Source organism: Schistosoma mansoni, chromosome 2, assembly GCF_000237925.1.
Source record: "Schistosoma mansoni strain Puerto Rico chromosome 2, complete genome".
In the NCBI taxonomy this organism is placed as follows: Eukaryota; Metazoa; Platyhelminthes; class Trematoda; order Strigeidida; family Schistosomatidae; genus Schistosoma; species Schistosoma mansoni.
The window spans coordinates 6,565,698-6,577,752 of NC_031496.1; the positions used below are offsets into that span (position 1 = coordinate 6,565,698).

Below are 12,055 nucleotides of genomic sequence, written 5' to 3' on the forward strand. Positions count from 1 at the left end.
AACATCGATTACCACGACGTGCAATGTTGACTAGTGTAGGGGATGGTCGGAAGAGAGTTACGGGTGGCCAAACCAAAACATGGCATCAGTGTTTGAAGTCACTAACTTCTAGTCTGAGCCATGTTGGTAGATGCAGACTACCTGGTTGGGGTCCGCGTGACCATCGTAACCAATGGTTGGAGACTCTGTGTGACATGGCTCAGAATCGATCACAATGGCGTAGGTGTATACACTCCTTATCTCCCCTTAAACCCTGAGATTAAAATTACTTCATAACTTTCTTCCTTCCTAAACAATATCCTTATATACAACCTTTATTTTATATATTAACACAACTGAATTGGCTGCTTCTATGAATCCGGTGTTCATCTTGTTGTGCTAACGAGGTATGGCAACTTGAACCGATGCATATATGTGCTTGGTCCTACGTTGTCGCTGACTGAAATAAGGTCCTCCCATTTGTTGTATGTCCAACATTGTGTCACTTTATCATAAATCAGTTACACAATTTATAAATTGACTGAGACTTTTATAAATCACATCAAATTACTGGATTATTTTATATTATAGATCAGAAGGGGTTTTCTGGAGATTCCAGTATTTTCATAGTTGGAATCATGAGTCAATTGAAGCTAGACCACCATGGAAAACCTGGAAGCACTGGACGGCCGTTTTGTCCTATTATGGGAATCCTCAGCAGTGCGCGTCTACGATCCCGCCTCGCGAGATTCGAACCCAGGACCTACCAGTTTCGCGCTGGAGCACTTAACCGATAGACCAACATTGAAAGATAGTAGTATTTATTAATTCATTTGTTCTCAGTCGTTCTTTCGTGATAAACAACTTGAAGTTTGTGTGCCCATCGTAATTAAAGCTGCAGATATTTATGATGATCGACGAACAACTTCCGACATAAAGTATTATTTTTGCTCAGAACTCCATTAGTAATCCACAATTCTGATGTGTTTCATGTCTAAACTCTGGATGTCTTTGTTACAATTCAGTCAATGAATTGGTTTGGTTCTTCTCTGTAAATTATATTCCAAACAATGAAAATCACTTACTTTCCTCTCTCTCTCTCATTCTTTTGATTACAGCGTAAGTGAACTGATTACAGTTAATGCTGACTACTTAGTTTCCAGTATAACTCTAGATTTACATCGCGTTAACTTATTGACCATAACAAATTCATCAAATGGTAGCAATGCAACTTCTCTGTCGAGTGAAGTTGAGCAAAGCTTATTATCAGCCTGTAATGCTACAAACACTCTGTTTGAATACTGCACAATCGATGTACTGCCAGTTTTAAAACCGATGGTTACAAAAGTAATTTGATTATCTTAGGTTTTTTATTTTCTTACCTTTACATTATAAATTTGTTGAAAAAATTTTTCAAATAGAATTTCCCAGGGCTTAGTCAAATTGTTACTCAACAGTTTACTAACTTAGCCCACACTTTCTGGCTTACAGTTCTCTATATTTTCCTACATACACTGTCGATAATTGAAGAGTATCTATGTACCAAAAAAGGAGTTTTTTCAGTCTTGTATACAGCTGAGAAGCAGATGTAAGTTAAGACAATAATTTATCCGACAACTCTCTGAGCATTCTTCAAATGAGAGATGTTTGGAACGTCTGTCACGCATGTTCAACCATTAGCCACACATACTTCCTGAATCAAAACATTTCATCAGTTCATGATTTCATTCACTGCCGAGCTAAATCACATCAGGAAATGCTGTAACCACATTGATTCTGTTACAGTTATTGACGAAGAAAATTATCAGTTTCCGTACTTTGCTTAACTTATCTATGTATTTGAGTTCATAAATATTAAAACTTAAATCAAAACAGTTTAATGTAATCTTTATAAATTACTTATTTCCAAATTTGAGCACATTCTACATCGATATTTACGGTGCCTATGACTTGCTATTTCTCAGACTGTTTCAAATTGTTTAATTGTTTGTGTGAATTTTCGGAACTTGTGATCCTTTAAACAATTCATGACACTTGTAGTTAAGCCAAGATATTCAGATATATATATGAAGGGTTAATGGGATTAGTTAGTGCTACTTTCTGTTCTATTTCACAGTAACAGTTGACGAGTTTGAAAAACATGTAAGGTTCATTTGATTCTTGTTTAATCGTTGCGTTTAAATTACTTCCCTTTGATTATAACTCAAACTACTGGATAAACTGTATTAAATTTGTTCAGAAAGTATCAGCTGATAAGTGCTATTACTAAATTTACAAAACCATGTATTTTGTCGACCTGTGACTCAATGGTTACGCTGTTAAACTTCCGGTCCCTAATTCTCAGTTTAGAACGTCACTCTGCTGACTATGGTTTTGGTGACCGACCAGTATTTTTAGCTATCACACTAAGAATGTAGCTCGAAGCCAGATGGGTGAATTTATACCTGGTGAATGAACTTTAAAAATAATACTGCGCTACGTACGTTTTGAATTTCAGTCTCACATAGATCGAAGTGTTCTACTATTTGCGTAACAGTGGATTTGAACATCAGCTCTTTATTCGTACACGAGAATATATCAATGTACAAACTATACGTTCTGTGTAACCGTTAGAGGTGATTGAGGAATAAAAAAATCCATTCAAATTATGAAACAGCGATAAAACTTGGGTTTTTATAGAATAAATGGAATGTAGTTAGCAATAGAATTCAGGACGCTTGTTTCATCTTATATAAGACTGACCAACTAAATGTAACTCAAGTAAATCTTGATGATATTATGTAGAAAGGTAATGAATGCTTTTACAATTAAACCATTTAGTTCCGTGAATACAACAACTGCCATTTTTAAAGCTGTACAATCGTAATTATATACTTATTTTTGAACAAGACAATAATTACAATAATAGTGATAATAAAATTCTGTTAAATGTGGTAACAATAAGGTAGAATAAACAAAGATATTAAAACGTTATTTCTATCAAGAAAAATAATGATAGTTTTACTGGTAAGGGCTTGAACACTCATCATGAAGATAGATTCTCTAAAAAAAACTTTCTTCGTATCAACTTTGTGAATGGTGTTCTCCAACAGAACAATGATCTTAAGGATAAATTATCTCATTTGACCAACTCTGTGCATTGATCAATTTACCTGTTTATGTGGAGCTAGGTATATAGGTCGTGCGATGCGTATTTTATAAAAAAATTCAAGAACATCACCCGGCTTGGCTAAAAAGAGGCGGTAACGGCTCAATAATCAAACACTGTGAACACAGGCCACTCAATCAAAGCGGACTGTGCGTTTAACGTCATCTACAAGGTAAGTGGAAGGCGTCCAAAGGTAGTTATATCCCACCTTTTTAACATTGACGAAGCACTAGCTATATACTTAGAAAAACCAGGATTGTGTCCAAAAGAAACTGGTACAACCCCTTCTTCTACCATGGTCCTAATGTCTCATAATTTTCTTTTTTCTTTATACTTTACTTCTTTCACAGCCATCTGCATCCTCTTTTATCTTCTCTGTAGACCTTTTACGCCCAACGGGTTTATTTCTGTTTCTATGATTCTCCTGACTACATTTCATCACGATTTCAACATTTTATCTTATCATGTTAAGCCTTCCTTTCCCAATTATAATTTCCCTATCTACATGATGAATATTCAAGCCCTTGACAATAAAACTGTCATTGTTTTTCCTGATAGAAATAACGTTTTAATACCTCTGTTTATTCTACCTCACTGTTACCATGTTTAACAGAATTTTATTATCACTATTATTGTAATTATTGTCTTGTTCAAAAATAAGTATATATTTACGATTGTAAAACTTTGAAAAGGAATTCGCTGAAAAGAAAACTCTTCGTTGAACTAATCTTTCTTGTTTTGTGTCTTAATGAGTATATTCCATGTGCCTTCCAAATCCTGAACTACAAATACTCTTCATTAAACATGTTTTAGTCCCCTTTTTTATAAACTCTACATAGCCGTCATGTTTAGATGAATTATTGTTTTCTTCCTTACCAGATGCTTTCATCATTAGATGTTACTTATGAATATACAACGGAACTTTTCCTTACACCATTTTATCAATTAATGCAAACATGTCGTAAATGGAATGAATTATTAACGAGAAACAACAAGTGTTCAGACCAAGCAACTGATACATCTCCAGTGGTCGAATCAATAACTAATCAACAGAAAACGGTAAATGTTTATATAATCAATCTATTTATTCAGCATACAAATTTCATCGCAGATACATTTGACTAAAGTAAAAACAACAAACGTAGCTGAATAATAGGTGTCATTACCAAGTTTTGATTTGATAATTTTGAATAAATTGAGCATTGGGTAGATTGTTATAAATAAATAATATATTTGTAGCTGAATAATACAAATTTTTATCAGCATAGGGTTTTATGGAAATTATAGAATTTTCATAGTTTTAAATCACGAACTAATCTTAGTTAAACTGCCGTTGAAAACAAGGAAGTACTGATCAGCTGTTTTTTTCCTAGAGTGGGACTCTTCAAGAGTGCGCGTCCACCACTTCTTCACAGGGAATCGAACCCAAGGCCTTTGATCTCTCGTATGAACGCTTAACCTATTGATTACTAAGCCGTTATCCAACAGTAGTAAAGTCTAACTTTAATACATTCACGATATTAGGCGACTATCTGCCATTGTCTTCATTGGTAACTGTCTGACATCCAACATAGTCGAACTTCACTGACCACAGCTTCTCGTTAGAACCCCAGGAATTGCATCTTTAAGCGATTCATTAGTGAGCACACGTGGGTTTGATTCACTGTGAAAGGGTTGTGGGTCTGCCCCGCTGAGGAATGTCATACTGAAACGAAACATTAGTCCAGTGAATCCTGGTTTTCAATGATGGTCTATCTAAGATCAACTTGCGATTTAAAGCTATGGTAATATAAATCTATTTATTTCATGATTTCTCTTCAACTGCTTACAACTTAGGAACGATAATAATGATTATTAACAACCAATATCCATAATTTGCATCGTATTCATGTAAATGTATAGACTAACAACAAGTATGGGAGAATTGTAAAGTGCTATAGTGAATAAGTATCTGTTACCATACATGAGAATTCGAGAAGAAGAATTTCGAACATATGGATAAATGTTTCTAAAACGTGAAAAAAATCAAAGTTGCGTAACAACAAGCGTAAAATTTACTAAATTCACTAAATGAGACTAGCAAAGCTCAGAAGACAAATGATACAATAATAAAACAAGGAATTGAAAATTAAGAAAATAAAGTAATTAAATACTAAAAATTAGAGATCAGAATAATACGAGATTTACAACTATAGCTTCTTTCATATACACAAGTTCGGTTTCAAATTTTTAGTAGCAATGTCATTAGTGGAACATTGTCATTTCGAAGTTGTTTGAATATTGCTTATTTTCAACAGTTTTAAAATAGATCAGAAGGGGTTTTGTGGAGATTTAGAATTTTCATAGTTAAAATCATGAGTCAATTGAAGCTAGACCAACATGGAAAACCTGGAAGCACTGGATGACCGTTTCGTCCTATTATGGCACTCCTCAGCAGTGCGCATCCACGATCCCGCACTCGCGAGATTCGAACCCAGGACCTACCAGTCTCGAGCCAGAGCACTTAAACGATAGAACACTTAGCCGGCATCCAACGGTGTTAATGTAAAATTATGTTTACCAACATAACAGATGACGAACAGTCGCACTTCTGTAAACACATTAACTTTTTAATCTCATCTTATTCTGTTGCGTTCGTTGTTTTTCCTTGGTGAATTTCTTTTCGTTAATTAATACATTACATTATTACTATAAATGTTATCCTCTCTAGAATCACTTCGTAATATATATTATTCTAGGTTAAATGTTACATGTAAAACTTTATTTTCTTAGATGAATCACTCAGAATGTAGTAAATCACCTCTCACTGAGTTATATCAAAAAACAATCAGTCTTGTGTCTGAGACACGTTCACTTCATCATATTGGACCGATTAATCAAACTAATGAAGTCACTTCTATTGATACCTTAAATCAATCAGAGAAAAGTAAGATGGATCCTATGAATGATGATATGGATAACGATGAAAATCATACATTTCCCGATCATTTACAAATAGTTGAAGAAGTACGTAAATGTTGTTCTATGTGGGTTATAATAAAGTGTATTTCTTTCTAGTTCAGTTTACTTATATTCGGTACTCTTTGTTTCTTTTTTTAAAAAGTGATAAAAATGGATCAATTGATTATTCATGGATCACTTAGCAAAAACCTCAGGATATTAAACTGTTGTTCCGCTTGAATTTTGTACTATTAAATAACACCTTCCTATCCCTTTGGCACGAAGTAACTAACTATTCATTTAATAACTATCAACTGACTAATTAGCTACAAATTTTGCTTTTGGTGTTGTCTTCTTTCAGCTAAATAATCTAATCATCAAAATCAATACATAGGACAAAATGATGAGATTATTTTTTTTTTACATTTGCATATCTACTAATTACCCATTATAATAGATAATATATCTTTGTTTATGATAGTATTCCAGGTAAATACGAAATTGTTTGAAAATTGTTAAGACTATAAATAAGGACAACACAAATAAGACCATACAATTGTATAAACTTATCACACATATCATCGAGCAGTCAATCAACATTTTGAGATGTACTCTATCTTACGATCCAGTAATAAAAATAATAACCAACTATCAACAGGCCAGAGGAAGTGATAATCAAAATCCTCTCATTTTCGTCTTTTGAGTACTTTAATTTTAGTGATAGAACATTATTTGCAGTTTACATAACAGATTGATGTTAGCTAAATCAGTATCGAAAACCAGGAAGCAATGGTTAGGTTAATCGTTTTAGTTTGTGAGCTCCCCAGTGGTATGCAACCACGACCACGTTATATGGAATAAAACCCAAGAATATTGGTCTCGCATATGAACTCTTGAACTCCAAATCAATAAGCTTATCACCCAGCGATATTAATATATGACTTCGATCAATTCACTATATTCCATGGCGATCTTCCATCGCTATTGATGGATAACCGAAGGCTGAACAATCTTCACAAACCCGTTCTATTGATAAAAGTATAGTTTAATTTTTCTACATAAGTATTTTCATATAAAAGATTATCTAGTAACCAAAAATGTATCAGACAAATAGTCACAAAATTAATATTCTTTTTCACATATGTTTAAATCCCACTTTTTTAGGTTCGAAAATGTAATAAGTACTTCGAGGACTTCATATATATGCTGTCCAAGTTGTATACTTATTTATGCTATCAACATATTCATTATATATATATATATATATATATATATATATATATATATATATATATATATGGTCGTTAATGTCTATTACTGGTATCCAAGTACATACAACTTATTAGCCCCAAATATGACGAAATGTGTATCTTTGATATAATTAGTAACCACTATCTAAAATATCGAGACCTATGTTCAAGAAGTTTATTTTTTAATAGCCCCTAGTTGTTGTATTGATCTGTCATCCAATTCTGCTTCCCGTGTACAAGTTTGCTGTATGCAAGCGTAACTTACTGCTTGAATGAGAAAACTAAGGATTAATAGGGAGCTTTTACTGGTTAATCCCAATCGAATTCTGTGCATAAATTCATCCATAAATATATATCGATCGCGTTAAATCAATCAAGTCAGTTTTCTTAAACCAGTAATATATTATGTCCTGATAAGAATAGTGAATGGTAACTTTGGGATCCGTTTATGAACCAATACCATGCATATATTTTTATCGTATAATTGTTAAATGACTAAACTATTCATATTCATGTCCCTTTTATTATAAGCTTTATTTTGACCCATAGACCATTACTATACGATTTACCATTCCTGAATTATACCCAGTCTATTAATTACTGTTCCCCTTATTCACAGACACATTTAGCTAAATCTTGTACAAATGATATTTTCTATTTTATTGGTACGATTTGGTCTGTTTGATTGATATATAAACTCAGTATGTTTGAAATATAATTATTCATACCGCAGAGGCTGTTATTGATGTTCTGGACTTAATTGGCTGGGCTAGGCAGAAAGCAAGACCGACAAGTACTCTAGACTGCTCGTACGGGTTTCATGTGTCATTGGTCTGATCGATAATTCACTGCTCTCTAATTGGCGGTATTGTCTTGTTATACATTAACAAGGCATCCAGGCGGCACAAGTTATAACATATATAAATATATATCTACCCACAGAAAGTCTATTCAAATCTTATCTAATAATGTACACTCGTTAACAGCCCGCGCTTATTATTTGGCGTTAAATTAACATGTCGGATAAGCACAGTATATTATCTTTCCTTCTGGCAAAAATAAACTTTGCTTTTTGAATTTAGCTGCAGGAGTCGAAGTGGATAGGATTGAAATAAATCACTAATTCAGTCCTGAATATTGACAAAAAGTTACAAACTTAAAATTTTTTTAGTACCATAATTTTAAGGCCATGGAAACGATAACAATAAGATGAACTTCTTTTGTACGCATAGTTCTGGTTTAAGCTCATGGATGGTAAGAGGTTCGGCTATTTTTTCAGGCGCTTAAACCAGAACTATGTGTACAAAAGAAGTACGTCTTATCGTTATCGTTACCACTGGCTTAATATTATTATTGTCATTCTATTATTACTATAATTTTGTTAATTGTTCCAAGCTTTTTAGTTTTATTATAATTTCTTGTAATTTGATTCTGTTTTCTTCAGTTCATTAATTTGTATTTCATTACTAATGTTTTCCTTAGAGATTTATTATGTGTTATTGTTTCAGCTATCTCAAATTATATATTTTTTTCTTTCTTTCAATTCTTCATATAATTTCAGGTCATGTTACGGTGTATACATTTAATGGCTGATGGAAATCCTAAACTACGTATACTTTCTATGAATGTTCTAAGAGAAGGATGTTTGACGTTAGAAAGTGAAACCAGTGAGAGACTCTATATTTATATTTGTATCAACCGAATTGCATGATGCTTGATTTCCCATGCTATTGTGCAATTATTATTATTATTAGCTTTATTCAATATTATAGTTTTGGTACAATATAGAATTCACAGCGCATATTATTTCAACAAGTTTCCTTCTCTTATTTCTTGATCTATCCTGACAATCAATAATGAGTGATCTCCAGTTAGATGTTAGCAGTTCAGGATTCGACATCTGAATAATGTTCATTCTTTTCAGTATATTTTGTCAGACACCACGATGTCTCTGATTGTACTTTTTAGTAGCTTATACAGCGAAAGGTCCTAAACGTGCCTGAATAGGTCAGGCGATTAACAATATAATGATGTGTTAAAGCAAACGAAAACAGATAGTTTGTTGAGATATCTAAATGGCAGGAACAGGTAGTCCGGATATTCTAGCAGGTAGCCAACAATAATGTTAATAATATTTGTCATTTAATGTATTACAATATTACTCATCTATGATGGCAAGAAAAACGGTTAACTTAACTACTAACTAATTTAAAAATATTTTGGAACACTGTATTTTTGTTTGCATAGAAAATAGGGATATATTTTTAGTTATGTTTAGGTCTCGTTAGCTATATGTATTCACATATCAGTATTAGTGTTGAGATCTGAATGTCAATAACAGGATAACTAAAGCCTTTATTATTGTAGTGAACGAGAACACAAGTGGGAACAATCGAATGTATTTGGAAACCTTACCTGTAACCCATTTACATGATAATGTTCAGTATACAAAGCATCCGATGAAATATCACCAATTCTTTATAAATATGCTGTGAAATATCTGTTCTTCAATTGTTTTTTTTATGCTAAGACACAATTAATTCATCCTGATTATTGGTTTTTAGTTCTGTTACAGAATAATCTCAGGTGTTATAAATTTCAGTTTCTGTCCATTTTGTTGAATTCATGATTTATTGAACTTATTTGACCTTAAAAGATTTATTTATTTATTTAAACACATAAATATTGGTACAAGGAAGCACCAGATATATATGCGCCACACATATCTCATTTGATTTGTGTGAGGGTTTGTAATACTGCCCAGGTGCCCAAACTAAAACAGGTAGTTTTCCTAGGGGGCCACACCCGGAGCCTCTGACGTAAAGGTCTGATCCACAAGGCAGTGGAGCATCGTGAGGAGATGCAGTCCCATGGTATCCAGTGACTAATAACTGGCTCATACGCCATTTGTTCCCTCAGGATACTGGAGCCCATGTGCACCACTGATTTGGAATCAGGGTTTTCCAACTCCCCTAGGTGGACTTTCCGTGTCCACCGACCCGGTCAACGCGTCAGACGTTCGCTTTTCGTCCTCTCGATTTCTTAAACAACACCCTGGTGAGTGAAAGCAGTGAGTAGAACTTCCCTGACAGAGGCTATATACGCGTGGCCATATGAGAGCATTTCGAGAGGGAGAGTGGACCCTCTCCACTCTCGCCCGTACCAGGGCATTCGGGGGCACCTTAAAAGATAAATTTAAATGATTTTGTTAACACTTTTATTATTTTACCCACATTAATATTTTAATAAATTGGTAGAATATGACATGTCTAGCGAAAATTACGGTTTAGGAATCCAGTTTAATCAGTTCGATGAATAATAGTAGTGGCAAAAGTCACTATATAGAATTAAATAAATCCCATAGAACTTATGAAGAAAACGACATTGTTTAGGGATAGGTTTTAACTCGATGACTTAAATGCTAAAAATCAAAATCATTCAAATAATTGATGATATAAATAATTCTAATAAATGTGTCAATTAACACGATTAGTCCCTTTGATAAATTTCGATAATGCAATGAGAGGACGAAGGTTATCCGAATTATGTAATATATTTGCGCAATACATTTACAGTAATCTGATCACATATATACTTGTTAAGACATTTTCATATGAAAGGTCAACTAGACAGATAAAAGGTACGACTTACCTTTGATCTGTCTAGTTGACCTTTTAGCTAAAATATGTTCTTACTATTCCCATTCAAATATCAATCAATATACTCAACTCTGTTGCACGAACTAACGGCTACTTTTACTACCCATCTTTGTAAAATAAATTAAATGAAATGAACTCCAATCTGTAACAACATATTGAGCTAAAATTCGAATGCTTTTAACCACTTAGTTACTATTCTACATTGTTATTATCACGGATTATTTGTTATTTTTTAAATATCAAGTTTTATGTGTATTTGATATTCTATTCAATTTTTAGATTTATTATTACCGATTGTTCACAAAATATGGACTTCTTTAATGAAACGATTTCATGATAATCATGCTATAGTTGTTGAAAAAGTAAGTTTTATAGGATAATATGTGTATGATAGTACTTAATACATTAAATATAGACCACAAAAATAAATACATACTATTCGCCCATTTATTTATTTAAACACATACATATTGGTACAAAGGGGCACCAAATACATATGCGCCACACAGAACAATGAGAATAGGAAGAGAAGGAGGGAAGATGCGTATACATAAAGGAAAAAAAGGATGAAAAAAGAGAAGAGTAATAATGGGGGGGGACTGAAATGTACAACCGGAAGACCACTCTGGAGGTTACTGCCGGTCCCAAGCCCGGGTAAAGGAGGAGGGTCGGGCATAGGGTTAGCGACCCCATCCCGTAGAAAATCAACTCGCTAAAAAAACGCTAACCAGAAAAAATCATTCAAACCATTTAAACTCTGCCCTGGGTGTAGAAGGAATAATTATGACGTCTCATGATGAAAGCCGAGTTCCTTCGGAAGTCATGAGACCGAGAGCAACAATTTTTATAGGTACATGGAATGTCCGGACAATGTGGGAGACCGGAAGAGTCTTCCAAATTGCTGCAGAAATGAGAAAATACAACCTGGAGGTGCTTGGAATCAGTGAAACACATTGGACGCAGGTTGGACAACAACGACTATCTTCAGGAGAACTTCTGTTATACTCCGGTCATGAAGAAGAAAATGCCCCACATACACAAGGAGTTGCATTGATGCTGTCCAGAAAAGCACAAAATGC

At 33.7% G+C, this 12,055-nt stretch overlaps 1 protein-coding gene across 1 annotated transcript in view; it reads left to right on the forward strand.

Annotated features, from left to right (window-relative positions):
- Smp_140640 (hypothetical protein) overlaps positions 1-12,055 on the forward strand; it is a gene marked incomplete at both ends in the record, with an annotated part of 24,282 nt that overhangs the window by 3,203 nt on the left and 9,024 nt on the right. The window contains 5 exons of the mRNA XM_018795483.1: positions 1,098-1,326; positions 4,007-4,186; positions 5,900-6,133; positions 8,879-8,984; positions 11,256-11,338. Of these exons, the coding sequence (XP_018649792.1) occupies positions 1,098-1,326; positions 4,007-4,186; positions 5,900-6,133; positions 8,879-8,984; positions 11,256-11,338 (832 nt within the window). The remainder of the gene's footprint in view (positions 1-1,097; positions 1,327-4,006; positions 4,187-5,899; positions 6,134-8,878; positions 8,985-11,255; positions 11,339-12,055) is intronic.